At 33.7% G+C, this 19,488-nt stretch overlaps 2 protein-coding genes across 2 annotated transcripts; one reads left to right on the forward strand and one right to left on the reverse strand.

Annotated features, from left to right (window-relative positions):
• Nucleotides 1-9,536: 9,536 nt before the first annotated feature.
• On the reverse strand, nt 9,537-14,799 carry LOC127857626 (uncharacterized). Its single transcript, XM_052394174.1, has 4 exons — nt 14,636-14,799; nt 13,960-14,345; nt 13,481-13,663; nt 9,537-11,556 (listed from the first exon to the last, which is right to left on the reverse strand). The coding sequence occupies exons 2-4, from the start codon at nt 14,240-14,242 to the stop codon at nt 11,267-11,269; spliced, it is 756 nt and encodes a 251-aa protein (XP_052250134.1). The 5' UTR covers nt 14,243-14,345; nt 14,636-14,799; the 3' UTR covers nt 9,537-11,266.
• On the forward strand, nt 14,524-18,711 carry LOC127857627 (uncharacterized). Its single transcript, XM_052394175.1, has 4 exons — nt 14,524-14,668; nt 14,865-15,183; nt 15,915-16,067; nt 16,555-18,711. Exons 2-4 carry the CDS (start codon nt 14,928-14,930, stop codon nt 16,806-16,808), a joined length of 663 nt encoding a protein of 220 aa, XP_052250135.1. The 5' UTR covers nt 14,524-14,668; nt 14,865-14,927; the 3' UTR covers nt 16,809-18,711.
• Nucleotides 18,712-19,488: the final 777 nt, after the last annotated feature.

A 19,488-nucleotide genomic window follows, 5' to 3' on the forward strand; every position in this document is an offset into this window, starting at 1 on the left:
AAAGGGTGAGAAAGGTTCTCTGTGATCGCTGCCACTTCGATAATACACATGGCTTCTGGCTCGACACATTTTAGAAACATGAGCAATCTAGAACTTCCGGTTAAAGATAAAACGGGGCTCTAGACCTTACATAGCTATCTTACTGACATATGCTTTATCCATAACAACTATGCTGAGTGGTTGACTCATAACGTATGCCTTCTGTAATCATCATTATTTTGTTTGCTACTAGCATATGGTACTCTTCGTTTTTATGACGTTTAATCATCTTGATTGTACTGTGCATATAAGAGCCTTTAAGACTTGCGCAATTTCATGCATCACATAAAAGTAAATGATAGTTGTTTGTAAACAGTGACGACATAGCAAGAATATGGAAATTGTGCATTGTTTGTTGTCCAATCGACAGTGAAATTTGCGTTTCGCTTTAATGATTTATCAGTGTGTTACTCTTTACAAAGTTTATAAAATCGTTCAGGTCCGGTGCATATGAATGAAAATAAAGTAAAAAATTGATTTTAAAATTACAACTAAATAAACCGTAATGTTCAGGGATTTTTAATTATATGTGTTACATCGTATTGTGGTTATTTTCTTTGTATGCTCAAATCGTGTCACTGTGTATAAAACTGGCAACGCCCTATGTGTCATTTTATTTCGATATACTTATCTATTTTTTTTTAATATTGGCTGAGCCTCGAGGGTAAGTGGTTACTGACCACGCCAAATGCGTAGGAGGATTTTGAAGAGTTGTATTATGATTTTTAACTTTAATAAATCTTCAGAAACCGCAAGGGTTATGCGTTTTATATTTAATGACCTCGTACCTATTTTGTTAAAATCATGCACTTTGGATCAAAACTGGATGTGCCGTAAGGGTCACATAATGTTCAGATACTTCTGAAGTTAATTACGTTCAAATGTTGTCCTTGGAAATCGCTTAAAACTTAAAACCTCGCTGATTCCATAAGTATCATAGCTATGATATTTAGAACGTCACGTTATGGTCCTGTACAAGCTATGTAGATGCCCATAAGGTCAAAACCATCTAGGCACACTAATCGGATGATTTGTAAAGCTATTGGTATATTTTTCTGTGTCAAGAGATACCTACCTTCGATATATATATTATATCAGAATATTTTGTGGTCAAAATTATATAAAAAAAAAAGTTGTTTTATTACATATAGATAGCGTTAAAGTGACTTCGCTACGCGCGCAACACCTGTGCACCAGAAGAATCATTGTTTACATTTACCATGGTTCCCGGCCTGTAAGCGAGGCATTGGTTCCTGGCTAAGACGAAAAATAATTTTGTCGCTTCCACCGCGTGTAGATTTCATGAATACTTTACAACTGTGCAAATGTCAACTAGTAACATTGCAAGATGTAGAGATACGCGATGACTAATCTAGACGTGTTTACATGCTTACAGTGGAAATCGGCAGTTCGTTAGTTACTTTTGCACATTTGTATACTTTAGCATTCACCTTTGTAAAGGAGCGTTAGAGTTGTGAAAAAGTTTTGTGCGTTGTGTATGCGATTTAAAAATACAAGAAAATGAATATTTTACATTTTGAACATTTCTTTTTTTATTCGTTGAACAGTTTTAATTGGACAATGCACAAGATGAACATTTGAGATGTCTCCACCTTAAAAATTAACATTGTTAAAAATTGAAACATTAAATATCAAACATTGTTTATGTAATGGATAGTATTTGACATTTATGTATAATCTATAATTGCAACATGGACCATATCAGCTCAATACTCAACATTTCTGGTGATACATAATATTGGCGGACTTTCCCTTCCATAAAGGACATCCCTTTAAAGCAACGTTGATGACATAACTACAATGAGTTGTCAATTATTTTTAAAATTTGTTAATACAAAAAGTATACCTAAGATTGCCCTTTAAAGAGATTTGTTGATACAGGTGTGACAACGAAATACTTAATCATGTTAGAAAATATCAACTTTTAACAGAGTATATTTATACATGTTAGTTTTGCACAGTTGCAATAAAATTGATATGATATAATTATTGCTTACAGTCAAAGACAGGAATGCAACTAAAAATAAGTCGACTGATAATGTGGGAGCGTTCTTTAGATCTCCCCCAAATACACCAAGTACTGGTTCTAGGCCCAGGAAACGGACTCGACAGCGTTTATATAAGCCTTAGGCTTTCGATGCAATCGAGCTTAAATAAATAGGTTTAAACTAACTTGTTAATATTCTGAGACTTATTAATGTACACGTTTAATGAAACTGTTAAGTGCAGTAAAACTATACACATAATACAATCAACTGAAATACTGTTTAAAATCGGCTCAATATGATTTTGCATGCCAATGTAGTTTCATTAGTATCAACCTATTCATTTTAAGTGCACCATATCCGTTACGCCACGGCGACCTTAATACAATCTAATAAGAAATGCGGATTTTTTATTTAATATAAGACAAGGTGTTCTTATTAAGTCCCTTTCAAATGTGTACCCCTAGCAAATGCAAAGTTTTCAAGGTGAATTTCCTTTAAATCATCCACTTTTTCCCAAATAAAAAATTAACCTAACTTTCCATTTCTCAGTTTTGTAGATACCACTTTCCCATAAAATGGAGGTAATTCTTTCACAAGTATTGAATTATAATGATAACAATTGTGTATATAGTAATATGAATGAACGTCTTTGGGAAAATATGACACTAATATATATGGATAGCATATGACGGTTTAAATATATATTATTCTAAATTTGCAGATCAGCTACAATACATGTTCAGATAATATTGTGGGGATTGTTTCAAGAGTTTTAAACTAGGTTACAATGATAACATTGACTTGCAATTGTTGAATTATCTAAAACATTTTGTTATGCAGACATTGGTTTTCCTGGAAATACAGTTCTTCAAGTGCATACTCAAATTGATGTTATTGTTAAGTTGTGTATGCCCTTGTGATATCACTTCGTATCAAGTGAATAGTTCTCCTTATCAACACACAACATGTCTAAAAGCTTCTTGATTAATAAGAACAATCACAGTTCTCAAACGGTTTTGTATTAAAGAAACTTCCTTCTGCGGTTTGCAGAGGGTGATTGTTAAATAATAGTGGTATTTTAAAGAAAACATAACAACATATCCAACTATACGTTCGTACAGACTTAATAATGTTCAGGTTTGGAATTCCTTTTTTACAAAATGGTGTTGTTACAAATATCTGTGCCACTGTCGCAAAATTCATAATGTCATTAAAAGTAACAGACAGGATTTGAACAAATACTGAACCTATTTAAATAAAACTTGTGGAGCACGACAATCTGACGTAACAACAACTTGTTGGGCACTGTTGTTTCAAATATGTAGTAGTAGTAGTAGTAGTAGTAGTAGTAGTAGTAGTAGTAGTAGTAGTAGTAGTAGTAGTAGTAGTAGTAGTAGTAGAGTAGTAGTAGTAGTAGTAGTAGTAGTAGTAGTAGTAGTAGTAGTAGTAGTAGTAGTAGTAGTAGTAGTAGTAGTAGTAGTAGTAGTAGTAGTAGTAGTAGAAGTAGTAATAGTAGTAGTAGTAGTAGTAGTAGTAGTAGTAGTAGTAGTAGTAGTAGTAGTAGTAGAAGTAGTAGTGGTAGTGGTAGTAGTAGTAGTAGCATGTAGTAATAGTAGTAGTAGTAGTAGTAGTAGTAGTAGTAGTAGTAGTAGTAGTAGTAGTAGTAGTAGTAGTAGTAGTAGTAGTAGTAGTAGTAGTAGTAGTAGTAGTAGAAGTAGTAGTGGTAGTGGTAGTAGTAGTAGTAGCATGTGGGTAAGAAAATAAAACTTGTGGAGCACGACAATCTGACCGTAACAACAACTTGTTGGGCACTGTTGTTTCAAATATGTAGTAGTAGAAGTAGTAGTAGTAGAAGTAGTAATAGTAGTAGTAGTAGTAGTAGTAGTAGTAGAAGTAGTAGTGGTAGTGGTAGTAGTAGTAGTAGTAGCATGTGGGTACGAAAATAAAACTTGTGGAGCACGACAATCTGACGTAACAACAACTTGTTGGGCACTGTTGTTTCAAATATGTAGTAGTAGTAGTAGTAGTAGTAGTAGTAGTAGTAGTAGTAGTAGTAGTAGTAGTAGTAGTAGTAGTAGTAGTAGTAGTAGTAGTAGTAGTAGTAGTAGTAGTAGTAGTAGTAGTAGTAGTAGTAGTAGTGGTAGTAGTAGAGTAGTTGTAGTAGTAGTAGTAGCAGTAGTAGTAGTAGTAGTAGTAGTAGTAGTAGTAGTAGTAGTAGTAGTAGTAGTAGAAGTAGTAGTAGTAGTAGTAGTAGTAGTAGTAGTAGTAGTAGTAATAGTAGTAGTAGTAGTAGTAGTAGTAGTAGTAGTAGTAGTAGTAGTAGTAGTAGTAGTAGTAGTAGTAGTAGTAGTAGTAGTAGTAGTAGTAGTAGTAGTAGTAGTAGTAGAAGTAGTAGTGGTAGTGGTAGTAGTAGTAGTAGCATGTGGGTACGAAATTTTTGAGTAGGAAAAAAAATGGGTACGTTAAGTTTGGGTACACAAATTATTCCAACAAAAATAGGGTACGAAAAAAGATTTGGTTACGAGCCAAAATTTTGGTACGAAACAAATTAGGTACGAAAACAAGGGTACGAAAAATGTAGGGTGCGAAAAAAATGGGGTTACGGGGAAGTAGTTCCCGTGGGGAACTTGATCAATTCAGCGAAACTGGGAGGCGGGTTACATTCTCAATCAAATATAACAAGAAATATCTTTAAAAAGATATTCGACGTGTATTTTCTGTATCACTTATCTTAAAAAAACGTTCTGTTACAGTAAAACTTTGTGGGTTATAACATTAAGTAATACTTGACAACTTGACATGCTCTTTAATTACACCATGCTCTTTAATTTCACACGTATATCATACCAAACTTTATATTTCGTTGTTTCCTTTCCTAAGTTAATGATGCTATGTGTACGGACGTGATTTCACATGCCCATGTGCATGAACATATAATTTCTCTCTTTTGATTATTGTTGTTTTCTCTAATTCAATAAGCTTAGGCATATATGTTCGTTAAGTACAACAATAATTTCATGATGATTCCCGAAAGTACCGGTAGGTATGAGCACATAGTCGTAAGAGCACTTGAATACGTGAGTTCGCCAATGAACACATAGTAAAGTTAACTAAATCTCCGCGATATGACCTAATATGTGTTTAAAACAGCAAACAATATCCAACAAACGAATGAATTATCAAACATAGTATGTGCACTGCACTGATGTGGCTCTGTAATTTCTGTTTGAAAAGTTTATTAAATATGCAAAATGAGAAAGCACGCATAAGAGCGAGTTTCTCAGATGTCATACGTTTATTATGCTGTTTATATACCATAGTCGCTACAACGTTTACAAATGGCAGGTTCGAAATAATTCGTTTTCTTTACACTCCTGATCGCGTTGAAAGTTAATTATACACGTTTTAATTCGCAATTTATTGTCTGAATCACGACAAATATCAAATTAAATACCGAAAATACATAGTTGTTTCATTGATCTATACACATATATAATTGGATTGAATATAACTGATTAAAAATTAACGTTTTCAAACTATTATTAAAACTTTTTCCCAGAATATGCTGTCCTATTTATAGCTGAGCTTCCTATACCTTTATCAATGATTATCAGCGAGGTATGCCGATTAGAAAAATCGAGCTATCTCAATCGGACTGACTCGGTCTTTTACAAAGGTCGCCGTTGTTAAGAATTTTTTCATGATATGATAACTTAGACGAGCTGTTGCATAGCATCGTCAAAAATTGTTAAACTGTGACATATCGTGATCAAATGTCAGTAAATAGTCAATTACAGAACAACCGTTATGTGATAAAAACGTATGGTGGTTTGCCGTTCGTCGGGTGAGCGGTTGATGGGCTCATGTGAGATAGGACTGTCCGAAATATATGCGGGCTATTATAATGCATGTTAACAAATTTATGCCTAGTGGACTCTACCATTCTTCTAAATTTGATAAATTTATTTCCAAAATAATGGATGTCTAGTATATTTATTTCTATATTTAGAATATTTCTTACAGAAATTCCTTTAAGCAAACAGCGCAGATCCTGATGAGACGCCGCATCATGCGGCGTCTCATCTGGGTCTTCGCTGTTTGCCAATGCCTTCTTTTCTAGACGCTAGGCATTACTGGGTTAATATAGAATTGTAGCGAATTTTGTGATAAAATTAGAGTTTACTAGCGCTCGATTGGTCATTGTCTGGTCGGATACTACTTTCATGTAACCCGGGTACTCTTTAGTATACTTTGTACTTTGGGTACGGAAAATATACTTACATGTACCCGGCCAATTTTAACTGTACCCATGTTTTATTCCCGTCTAAAATCCGATGTCGTAACACACGAATCCAAAGCAAAATTCTCTTTGAAATTTGTTTTTTCTTCAAAATGCCTTTTGAGAAGGAGTTTCGCTAATACAGAGGCCATTTTACTGAATATTTACATAAATATGAACATAATTAATTTGAAAAAAAAAACGACAACGACCAATTTAGCGTCAGAATTCCAGTATATTTTCCGTTCCCGGGGTACATTAAAGTATACTTAAGAGTACCCGGGGTACATTAAAGTAGAAGCCGAGCCGACAATGCCCAATCCAGCTTTACTAGCAACAGTTGAGCGCCATTGACTTAAAATTTCCAACTAGGTACCCGGTTTATCATTTGCATTTGTTGTTAGCACAAAATGATAGCATGCTGTTGTTTTTTAAACACAGGTATGTACAAGATAAGTATTGATGCAAAGTATCAAAGGGCGTCGGGAATTTCAGTGTAAAAGGCACTCAATGAAGTTACATGAAACGAATTTTTTTCTACTGTAAATATTAATATATTGGCCGATTATTTTAAACAAAATAGAAAAAATACTGGTATAACCATTATCTATGATTTTGTGTTATAACCCCCAAATAACCATTATTTATGATGTTGTGTTATAACCCCATAACCATTATCTATGATTTTGTGTTATAACCCCCAAATAACCATTATGTATGATGTTGGGTTATAACCCCCAAATAACCATTATCTATGATTTTGTGTTGTAACCTCCAAATATTTCATAGTTCATTTTATTTACATTGGCTTCCTTTTTTTACTGGCATCCGTGTGCAGTTTTCATTAATGGAACAGAACTGTGTAGGTTTTAAAAAATCGGCTTCATCTTGTGAGCGTAATTTCATATTTTTCTCAACTTCAAGGGGAGATGATTCTGAACTTCTTACGTTGCTCATTTACTCATTGATATGAAAACACTGTTTGGGGGAAAAAATGAATGAAAACTGTAAATTGCATAAAGAAGCTGCATTTCACAATACTTTTAAATTCAGTAAAATATCATAAAAGATTTATTGCTCCGATATTTATCATTTTCAATAGGGTTCGAGTAATACTGATATAAAAAACACTTAACAAGTTTGGAAAGATTCAGACGAAAGTTGTGAAATCTTTTAAACAAGTGGAAATTGTTTATTTTGTCAATTTTAATAGAAAAAAATTCTGGACTTATTGTCCCGATATTTCTCATTTTAAATGAGGTAAAATGCTCTTTGACATGAAGGCACTGTAAGTTTGGAAAGAATCTGATGAAAAATGTTGACATTATCATCTAACCAAGCAGTTTTTCACTTTTATTTTTAAATTCAAAGAGACATAATTCCGGACTTATGGTCCGATATTGCTCATATAGAGTTTGGGTTGGGTCCTCATTGATAAAAAAAAACATGTGCAAGTTTGGGAACAATCGGATGAAAATTTGGATTTCAAACAAGGATTTCAAAATTTCTCAAATTCTAAGGAAGATAACTATGGACGTAATGGTCGGATAATGCTAAAGGGCCCATACCACCTGGATAGTAATACGTGTCGCGCTTCGCGCCCTATATGTGGTTCTTAAAAAAAACTCCGCGGAGTGCTTGACTCTAGGGAAACGGGTTGCTGGGACACAGCTCCTCCTTGATAAGCGGCTGCTTCCTTTATCGCAAATCATTGTTACAATCAATAATACGTGCCGCGCTTCGCACTCTATATGTGGTAGGGATATAATTATGGGCCTATGATAGACAACCATAAAAATACATGGATAATAGATGTGTTGTCTGCATTTATTTGTTAATATAAAAACATAAATATACAAAATTAATGGATTGAATTAAACAAAAACATAAGTGTAAATAGATTTGTAATGCAATGTCATCCACCAGACTTAATGTAATTTTCCTAGTACAAAAATATGTAAATTTCCTAGTATGAAAAAGACAATTATGCCACCATCAATTGTTAATACAAAAGAGATCACTAGACAAAGGTAGTAAAGTAAGTTAGTGGTAAGTGGAAAATACAGCAATAGATAAAATATATTTAATTTAATTTATTAAAACATTTTATTGTTGTTTCCTAAATTTTGAATTTTAACATCTATGCAAAAAAATGCCAAATCTAAGTAAATTCATGATAATGCTTTTTATTTGTTTATCAATGTTATGATTTATGCTGTATTCAGACGCCATTTATCCAACTTTCAACTCTGACAAGCCTGGGTGCTGGTTGAAGAAATGAAAATTTGTGAAATCATTAGTTAATTAATTAATTAATTTGTGAATGAGCTCTTGATGTGTTCTTCGTAAATTGTTTATAACAAAAAATAGTCATTGTGAATATTATAGTAAATAAGAGAAAAAGATGTTTAAAAAAAAATGTAACTAAATTAGCAATTTAATAGTAAATTAAATGTCACTTAACCATTTTCCTTTAAAAAGGTTTTGAAACGCATCGTGATGTCTGATATATAGAAATACACAATCTCGTCATTTTTAAACCAATTATAAGAAAACGTTCTGAAAAAGTCCAAGTCCATTTTTCCACATTAAATTTTTAAAATTTCTTACATCACTTAAAAAGTATTAATCTCCGCATTGTGAAATAGTCCAAATCTCCGCAACTGAAAATCGTTTAAGTGTCATTATACCGCATTTTCACTGCGTTTAAGGTATTTCTCCGCAAAATGAAATCTACTTTTTGCGGAGATTCTGCGGAAAAAGAAGCTTTCCGCAACTTTTCCGCATTTTCTCCGCGTTTTGTTATGCAATGCGGAAATCTGAACTAAGGGCAGGGGGCATAAAAAACATTGATATCCAGTGGATAAGATACATCAATAAGTATAAGATACCTTAATTTCCATGTGATAAGCAGCATTTTCATCCCTCGCAAAGTGGCAAGTTTAAAAAAATACATTGACTTCCGTGTGGTTAGGAGAAACAATATAAACTTCCAAGTGGAAACTAGAAGATACACAGATTGAAGTGTAATCAATAGAATATACATTTATTTTCATTGGTATGTAGAAGACATATAAATGTCAATGCATTAAGTAGAAAATACATCGTTATCCATGTTGTCCATTATAAAACAAATGCAGCTATATGCACATGTTTTTAATCTGATGTATTCATGATTTGTAAGAATCGGCAGAAAATAACAAAAAAACTGAATATATTTCAATTTATTTTTCATGTAGATGTTTGTACATACAGGTATATTAGTAAAGACATATTTACAAAAATGTGGCATGATTTTAATGTAATAATGATCACATATGATGATTTAAGTGTACAAGAATTAGACATTTAATAAAGGAAAAATATATGATTTTGATACAAGCGTTAATAAACAAGAAGTAACCTACCGTTTATAATGAACAAAAAACCTGCTGATGAAGTTGGTGGTGGTTGTGGATGCAATCGTGATGAAGATGACGATGTCAACAACGACAATTATGATGAAAAGTTATAACTGAAGCTTAAAAATGCATATTATACATGTCATCATTTACACAAAAGATTACATGTATCTCACATTTACATTGTATATTATTACCTTATCAAACAGTTATATTTTATGTTAGTATTTCGTAGGTAGTAGTAAAAACAAAAGCATTATTTGTCAATGGTATATGACCATTATACAATTTTGATCATGATCATTTTTAAGAGAAATTTTATTGCATTGAATTGTGATAAACAAGTCAAAGTATCTGAACAGTTTACAATAACTTGTTTTCATCATTGAATACATTTTTAAACTAAGTAATTGTTCTGTTCTAATTTATTAAGCTGGACATTATTCGGAATTGTACCACTTCAATTAATTAGCAAATACTACAATATATCTTCAGTCCGAAGACATCTTAGTCCATGTTTAAACACTTAATGTTAAAATAAAACTTTGTACAGATTAACCTTATTTCAACACTGCGGACCAGTGAAAATAAATTTTAACAAATCTTAACTCCATACTGTGTTTGAAAGTGTTTTTTGTTTATATTCTTAATTCTTATGTTTGCCTATATTATTATTAAGATATGTAAACATTGTGAAGCTAAGTTTTTACTTTAATACAATCAGCTTGAGATATTAAACAAATTGTTTGAATTAATTGGCACAATTTTAAGTCAGTATACTGCAAATTACTTAAACAGCATGCTCAGTTCCACGGTTGTTCTTTTCACGTTACAGTGCAATTGTTCCAGGTATGATAATTGCAAAATGGTTAAATACAATATCTTTTGGAGAAATCAAGTTCATAGTATTAAAAAAGCTTTCAGATATTGAAAACTTAATAAACAGTGTTTCATTATATGCAAAATGATAAAGAAATATATATACTGTGTATAAAAAGAGAGATTTTGAGTTTCATCATCTATATACAGAAATATATACACACAATAACTAACTATTTCATGGTAAATATATGTACTGCAAAAATAATGTATCAATGGTCCGACAAAAATATCAACCAACGAAACAATCTTCCAGGCCTTTTCCAGGCATATCTACCGGTCCATTAATGGACCCATTACCAAAGCTTAATGCTTAAACAAATCCCAATTAAAAAATATATTCCCAATTTGTATTTTCTTTTTAAACTTCACATAGTAAGTGTCTCATGATTATTACTAATGATTATTATATCTCAATTTTATTTTAAGTACATCTAACAAAGTATATAGATTTAATTGTTATGTCTTAGTGCTTATAATTTGAACTATTAGTATTATAAAGAGTTATGTAATATTAGTATTTCCTCATTCAGTTTATTTTGTACGCACACAAAATCCAATTCTGAAACTGCATTTTTCCAAGAATGTCCAGGAAAAGGCCTAGCAATAATGTATCAAATTGCGCGACAAAAATAATTAAACAACAAAACTGCCTTCTTTTACACCTCAGACTCCCCCTTGCTTTTCACTGACATCATGCCAGTGTGCCCAGACTCGCTTTCAGTTCCAAGCTCCCGCTTCTGATAATCAACATCGTCCTCATTGAAAAGTTTCTCCTTGATGATCATGGCTCGGATGAAAAGGCAGATGCCCCCAAAGGCGCTGAAGAACCCAGCTAGCACGTTGCTACCATACGACCAGGACAGGTAGTTCATCCAGGGACGTGGGAAGTAGTCTTCCTGACGCGCCATCTCCGCAAACACCAAGGACACAATGAATACAAGGAAAGCTGTAAAAAGAGATCAAAATATTTTTACAATGCATGTTGTCGTGTAAGTATTGAGTCAACAAATTTACAAATAGTTACCTGCTGGTGTTGCATTAATAAACGTGCGAACCATGTTTCCTTGGTGGCGCTAATGAGTGAAGTTTTTGAAAATTTATAATTACATTTTAAGGCAAGAACATTTTAATCCAAAATAAAAAATAATTTACATAACAAAGAGGATTAACTGGCTAAAAATTATTTGGTTCTTTTAACTCTTTCAGTGCGGGAACCGAATTTTTAAGGCCTTTGCAAACAGTTTGGATCCAGATGAGACGCCACAGAACGTGGCATCTCATCTGGATCCAAACTGTTTGCTATTCTGATAGTATTCTTTGAAAAAAAAATCGAAGAAAATGCTAATTTTAGAAATTCAGCAGACGACATTTTAGCAGACGACAAATTTCCCAGCATGCAAAGGGTTAAGGGTGATGCCCATTTTAGGATCACCGAGGCTCAACTATGGGTCTATAAAATAAACAAAGAGGTTTATACAGCTGTCGCAGCTTTATGTTTATGTATCACAGTAAAATAACCATATTTAAAAATATGTATATAAACAAGAAGTCAATTTCAATAAAACTGAATATAATTATCTGAATACACAAATAAAATGTTTAAGTGTTAAAAGTCCATGAAGTAAAGTGAATATGGTGTCTGCCTAGCAACAGGCAGGTCACAGGAGCATTCTTAAAATCTTCCCAAAAGTCGCCAAGTACTGGTTCAATCCAGGTAACAGACTGGGTAGTGTTTTGATAAGCCTTCATCTTTGATGCAATCAAGCTTAAACAAAACGGTTAAACGAAACAACTGAATGAAGTGTTAAAGAAAAAGGTCACATATTCAATGTATATATTATCAGGCTTCCTGAAAAGTCCTAAACAGTGCTTGTCAACCGGACAGGCTGATGGAAAAGTAAGCCTGTCCCGACAAAAATTCACCTGACCGAACAGCGTGAGTTTATAACTGAAGAATTTAGTAAAGTTTAACCCATATTTATTGCAATGTGCAGCCTGTGTATAAGTATTGGACAACTATAAGTAATTGATTTTGGAACATATAACATCAAATCATTATGTGTTCTTATGCATATGTAACACACTGTAATTTTAAAATATGGGATTCATTCAATATAATATCAATATGTAATTATGTAGTCAACTTGTACAAAATATACTCTTATATATTCTCTGAACAATATCAATCTTTTACAAAACTATCTGTTTTATATTATCAAAAATAAAATGATAATGACATTATGCGATATTACACTGAAATAAGCACATTTTCGTGTTATTTCATGCGTTCCGACTATACATAAAGAAAAACATTGCTTATATATGATGATGACAACCTCAAATTTGACAATTTCGATCATTTGTATAAGCATTTTTTTCATGTGTAGTTTTTTGTTACAACCTTTGTAATTGGATAGATGGTTATATGTCGGAACAATGAAAATTGACATTTTCGAAAAAACAACAACAAAGGGAGAGTACTCTTACGAACTAGTAACGCGTTAGTGTTCTTAATGACAAAAAGGCTGAAAATTCACGAAAAGAGTGATTCCAATTGGGTGTAATCGTTCTTTTGGCAAGTATAAGACTTTTCGGTATTTAGTCATATTTTGTTTGGCCTGTCACAAGGACCGGCAATATTAGAAACTTCGCCGGACCGTAAAGAATTTTGCGGGACGAGACCGGCCGTCCGGCCTTTTCAGGAAGCCTGTATTATAAATATATTACTTCACAGAATTAAACAACAAAAAAAAACATCTGTGATCTTTTGGCATTTGTTCAAAAACATTTGAGGGGTTATAAAGTTTTTGAAATGATGGTGTGTAGGGGGAACTTCATTTTTTATTGTCCTCAGAACATTTTATACTTACAACCAGCAAACAGAAGAACAGCATTGATGATGTGCATCATGACCAGTCGTCCCTGGTCTCGCTCTCTATCCTTGTAGATGGCATTACGCCACTTGCCGACCAGATAGCACACACATAGGAACAGCGAGGCAAGGAAACAAAGGAACTCAAAACACACCAGAGCCTGGCAGGCACGGAACCATGCTGTAATGCAAAGAAGACAAAAACTTCTTATAAAATGCACTGCTGTTGGTTGTACATTCCTTTAAAAAAGCACTTTTACTGTTAGGCTGGTAAGGATCAGGATCCAATTTTGCCTACATCTTTATCAACTAATGGTAACTGGAATACCTCTGCACTTACAATTTTTTAATGCACTTGACTTTGCTTTGTAACTTGTCATTTCCTGGTTTGAAATGATCAGTTATTATAAATACATTCTGACATCCATACAATTAATCCAAATCAATTAAACCGCAACTAAATTTTACGTTACATACGTGGCATGATAAAGTTGTCGACATCCTTGAAGAACGTTGAGTGAATCCACCAGCATCCCACATAGCTCTGAAGTGAAGGATCTTTCGGCTTTACGTATCCGGACAGGCAAATATGCCAGAGACCAACGTTAGCCAGAGGACTGTGAACTCTACGCCAGGACTGGTACCAAAACGGACTGCAAAACGCGAGGAACATGAAGAAGAAAGCACTGATCGTCGCAATCAGACTGCACCAAAAAAGGCGCATCCCTGGATTTATCTGGTATTTTACGCTGTTCGCCATTTTGAATTGTTGTTTTCACGTTCGAAAATGCTGGTCGAGTCTATGTTTCACCTGTAATTAGGGGACACAGGTGAGGTCTCGAAATTCCAACTATGGCTCCTACCTGAATCGGAGAAAACAACAAAGTTTATTCAATGATGATATCTTGCATGCATGCACTTGAATGATTAATGGGAATATAACGTGTGCGATACAATAAATTAAAAAAATACATGTCATATCGATAAATTATTATTTTGAATGATTTAAGCGATGTGTAATACTTTAAAAATGAGTCATGATTGTATCTCGCATGTAAATTGTTTCGTTACATCGGACATTTATAGATAATGTGTGTTTAAACAAGATTAATTATGAACCAGTTTAAAATGCTGATTTAGAAATATAACTTACCTGTACATATGTCTTCAAATTAGGTCATCAAAGGTATACAAGCGCTTACATCCTTGTCAATAAATAAAACGGCACTAAATATTTAATGAATTTTCCAACATTCATATTTAAATTAAATTAGCAGTACATAATAACCATGTTAAAAATATGAAATCTTAAAAAATATCAATGTTACAAGTTTGCTTAACTAGATGTCTTATATTTTCGCACCTGTTTGTCACTCCCCCAGGTAAGCAATTGAACGCGTCCAGGTGAAACTGTCAACTTCCTGTGCAAATTGAACAGAAACAAAATGGGGAAAGACGTTTTAACACTTTGTGGTGCGGTTTTAGCGGCCCTTGCCTGCTTGTTCACGATTCTTTCGTTTTCAACTTCTCACTGGCTGGAGAGTTTTCAAGAAGCCAGAAGCGGATTCAAGAGACTCGGTCTTTGGGAAGCATGTTTTGACAAATACACATACGACAAAGACACATTGGGCAAAACGTACGATGAATGTGGATGGATCTTTTCGTACGACTACCGACCGATCTTTGATTGGCTCAATCCAGGTATACTGGCAATCAGAAACGTTTCGCATTTATAATTATCATTTAGAATGCGGTCAATTGCGAAGTATTTGTTCTTATTAACGTTACATACACATGTAATGGCATTTCCTGGTTTTGTTCACTTTGGTAGAAGATGATAATTTAAGACCAGTTCTAATGAAAATGTGAGAATGATAAATATCAGAAATTCAGGCGGTATTACGGTATTATGTAAATATCTCAGAGATTTTTCTGAATCTGAAGTGAATAGATACGTTGAAGTGACCAAGATTGGCTTTTAATAAACGGTATTGGGTAGATATTGTGAGCAATATACATCCATTCAATCAACAGTTTGTCAATCACTCAGCAATTAAAAAAGTCAACCCCTGTGAACTGAATGTCGGAATAATATTTCAAAGAGAATGGATCTCATTGATAAACGTATATAAATGATATATATTTCTCACTTTGGAAATTTGTAGTTTTTTTCAAATCAGGAAAGTGCCATTTTCCGGTACTTTATAAAGAAGAAAAAAACTCCCAGAGTCTTAAAATTAATTAATTTGATTTTTTTAGGGACTACAAACATGTCAAAATGTGCATCTGTGAGGTAAATGGTATAGAGCATTTTCTAAACTATAGTTTATCAAATACACAACCCATTATTTTGGCATAGTTTATCTAATACATAACCCATTATTTCGACATAGTTGATATAATGCATGTCCCCTTATTCCCTCCCCTTGCAGCCTGGTTCCTGGCCGTGCAGGTGATGATGACACTGGCTCTCATCCTCTCCCTGGTGACCGCCATCCTGTGTCTACTTGGGATCCTCAACTTCTGTCCTGACCACCGCGTGTCCGTCGCACAGCTGACCAACTCCATTCTCATGTTCATCACTGGTAGGGTCACCTTGCATTTTCTGAATATACTCTCTAATTAATGTTAAGTTTGCGGACACTTATCTTAATTTTGGAGAAATTTACTTAGAATTTAGGCCACTTTTTTATGTCAAATTAGGGGTAGACATTTGACCCTATTCCCAATATAAAAAAAGTATACTGGTAATTAAACTTTGCCCCCTGGTGTAAAAAAGTACCACGTGACATTGAAATTAAATGTCCCATTTTTGCACAAAAATGGAATTATATTTTCCCCCAAATTACTCCCCCAAATTCACAATTTCATAAGGTTCCCGCCGAAACATTAGTCTTAAGTAAGGTATTAATGTCACTTATTCCAGTTTTTGTAAAGTTCTGGTTCCATGGCTCATATTCTCAAAGCCATTTTTAGACTATATGCCATTCTTAATTCTTAGTATTAGGCCTTAGAATTGATTGCTGAATATGGGTCCAGATGCTGTAAGTTTCATGCCTCTTCCTGCTACAGGTGCCCTACTGGCTCTCGCGGTGACAATTTTCGGAATCAAGGCCGACACTGACCGCGCATGGCTGCCAAGACCTGACCAGAACTACATGTCGTGGTCCTTTGGGCTCGCAGTAGTTGCAGGTTTCTTTGCGATATTCTCGGGAATGTGCTTGGTCATTGACAGCCTGCGTCTGAGGATAAAGGCGCGCAAACAGAATGCCCCACACGCTTTCAGCGACTACAAAATGAAGACGGTTCCACCGCAGTACAACTGATCGCTTTGAATGTGTACCTTTATCCATGGCAACATACTGGACTTAAATAACTTTTAACTGTTGCCACAACTAATCTCTGTTTTAGAGGTATACCAATTTAAAACATTGCATTGATACATCTAATGATTTTAAGATGTGCTTTTTTGTACAATGAAGTTGCATGTACATTGAGCATGTACATTGAAATTTTTAATTGATGAAACAATAATGGAATCTAATGAGACACTATAGAAGATAACATTAAATTGATGGAAAACATATGGAACAACCATGTAATTGAATTACACATATTTTAATTGATGAGACAACAATGTATTCATATGAGACAAACAATAGAATATACCATTTAATTGAAGGAATGCGTATGAAACAACAATTTTATTGAATTAGACAAATTAAAGTAGATACTATTTAAACTTATTGGTAAAATAGGTTTTCCTAACCGGCATAGTAAGAAACGGCTGTTCTTATATGATATATAAAAGATGCAATATAAAAGATGAGATATTCGCTGGGATTAAAGAAAGGAGTGCATATTATATTATAAAACGAGTACACAACCAGAGCTGATGGTGGTAGCCATGTCCTTCTCACATGTTTTGTATATATCTACATTTTGTGTATGTACTTTATATAATGCCTCATTTTTATTAATGTAAATACGTTTTCATTCAATTCTTCAGTGGAAAAAATATAATATGTATAGTTCTGGCTACCATAACTTTAAATGTCGCTTTTCATGATTTTTGACAGGCGCGACTTTATACACACAGGTATGTCAATACTATATAAACTGTACGCTGGAGTTTCTTTAGCTATAATATGTACTGTTAGCATCATGTTGGAATATATTGTAGATTTTATCAAATCATTTATTTTTCTGCTGGTATTCATGTTTTAAATTTTTTAGTCATAACACCATGATGTTAAATTTTGCTAAGAAATAAATCAAACAACATTTATATTATATAAAACAATATTTGATAGAAAGTGCAATCATTCAAAGTACTTAATAATTGTTTAGTTTTATAGAGAGAAATGCTAAAACATGCAATATCTTCATTTAAAGTATAGCACAAAATGATAAATTCATGTTCTTATTAACCTCTATGTCCTCTCCATTCCTTGTTTTAGAAATTTAGAATGCTCATGTACATTGTATAATAGGCATTCATCAGTTTGACATTGTAAAAACCCATGAAGTAACATTGTAAAACAAGTTGGTTGTGCTCGTAATAATGGACAACAGCAGACATTACTATTATCATTTTATATTGTGAATCATTCATAGTTTTACATGTAATCTCAAACATTCTGTGGCTGAAAGTGACCCCTCAGAGATATTGTCCTTCATACTTACTTTTCATATTTCCAGAAAATGGCAAAACATTTTACGGTATCTATAGTTTCTTTTTTGTAGATTTTGTTTGTTTTTAATATGCAGTAATAAGTTAAAATAACCAAAACATGTTTCGTAAGAATTCTTAAAAAAAACTAAGTACCATAATGAAGAGTGTGGGAAAGATCTGGACCCATATTTCCCAACCCATTCTTAGAATCAGAAATAAAACATAGATTTCGGACCAAAGAAAATAGTCCGGGATTTGGACATATACAGGCTACCACTGGTACTGTCCTATTAAACAGGATGTTCTAAATGAAAATTATCAGCAAATTTTAAGAATATATTCCCATTATTGTACAATGGCTTTTAACAACCCACCTTATAGCCACTAGCCAGTACCTTGAGTGATCCCAGATCTGTCATGAAAAGTTCATAATCTTTGAAGGGGTCACTAAAATGTGTAAATATGTATTTTTGTGCTTTTTTATATCCCATTAATCTTTATACTAATATGAAGATGTACATCACCAACTATAAGTAATAAACATTAAGTGACTATATATTGTATTTTTACATTTAACCTTGAGCACAATAATACGTATACCGCCTACCCCCTCCCTTTGAAGAAGTGGGGTTTTTACCGTTTATTGCTTTGCACCAGTCAGTGTGTAGAGCTATAGTTTCTGCAGATATTTAGTGCACTTTGACCTAAAACCATGCACATTGGTATGATGGCTTCTTCACAGCAAAGGCAGTAACCTAATGATTTTAGCTCAGCTGTTTTCGGAGAAAACCCGGTTTTGTCATAGCCAGCTTGTCATCCGCCGCCCGCCGTATGCGTCGTGCTAAAACCTTAACATTGGCTCTAAAATCAAAGTGCTTCCACCTACAACTTTGAAACTTCATATGTAGATGCACCTTGATGAGTTCTACACGCAACACCCATTTTTGGGTCACTAGGTCAAAGGTCAAGGTCACTGTGACCTCTAATATCAAACTTTAACATAGGCTCTAAAATCGAAGTGCTTCCACCTACAACTTTGAAACTTCATAAGTAGATGCACCTTGATGAGTTCTTTACGTCACACCCATTTATGGGTCACTAGGTCAATGGTCAAGGTCACTGTGACCTCTAATATAAAACTTTAACATAGGCTCTAAAATCTAAGTGCTTCCACCTATAACTTTGAAACTTCATATGTAGATGCACCTTGACGAGTTCTTCATGCCACACCCATTTTTGGTCACTAGGTCAAGGTCACTGTGACCTCTAATATCAAACTTTAACATAAGCTCTAAAATCAAAGTACTTCCACCTACAACGTTGAAACTTCA

The sequence above is a fragment of the Dreissena polymorpha genome, chromosome 14 (assembly GCF_020536995.1).
Source record: "Dreissena polymorpha isolate Duluth1 chromosome 14, UMN_Dpol_1.0, whole genome shotgun sequence".
In the NCBI taxonomy this organism is placed as follows: Eukaryota; Metazoa; Mollusca; class Bivalvia; order Myida; family Dreissenidae; genus Dreissena; species Dreissena polymorpha.

Excerpts from the sequence above, each read along its gene's own strand:
- LOC127857626 (XM_052394174.1), bottom strand. The coding sequence starts at position 14,242 with ATGGCGAACAGCGTAAAATACCAGATAAATCCAGGGATGCGCCTTTTT. Across the intron at positions 13,664-13,959 it reads CGACAACTTTATCATGCCAC|CATGGTTCCGTGCCTGCCAG; the intron begins GTATGTAACGTA and ends TTTGCATTACAG. Across the intron at positions 11,557-13,480 it reads TGTTCTTCTGTTTGCTGGTT|CTTTCCTTGTATTCATTGTG; the intron begins GTAAGTATAAAA and ends CTCTTTTTACAG.
- LOC127857627 (XM_052394175.1), top strand. The coding sequence starts at position 14,928 with ATGGGGAAAGACGTTTTAACACTTTGTGGTGCGGTTTTAGCGGCCCTT. Across the intron at positions 15,184-15,914 it reads CTTTGATTGGCTCAATCCAG|CCTGGTTCCTGGCCGTGCAG; the intron begins GTATACTGGCAA and ends CTCCCCTTGCAG. Across the intron at positions 16,068-16,554 it reads CATTCTCATGTTCATCACTG|GTGCCCTACTGGCTCTCGCG; the intron begins GTAGGGTCACCT and ends TTCCTGCTACAG.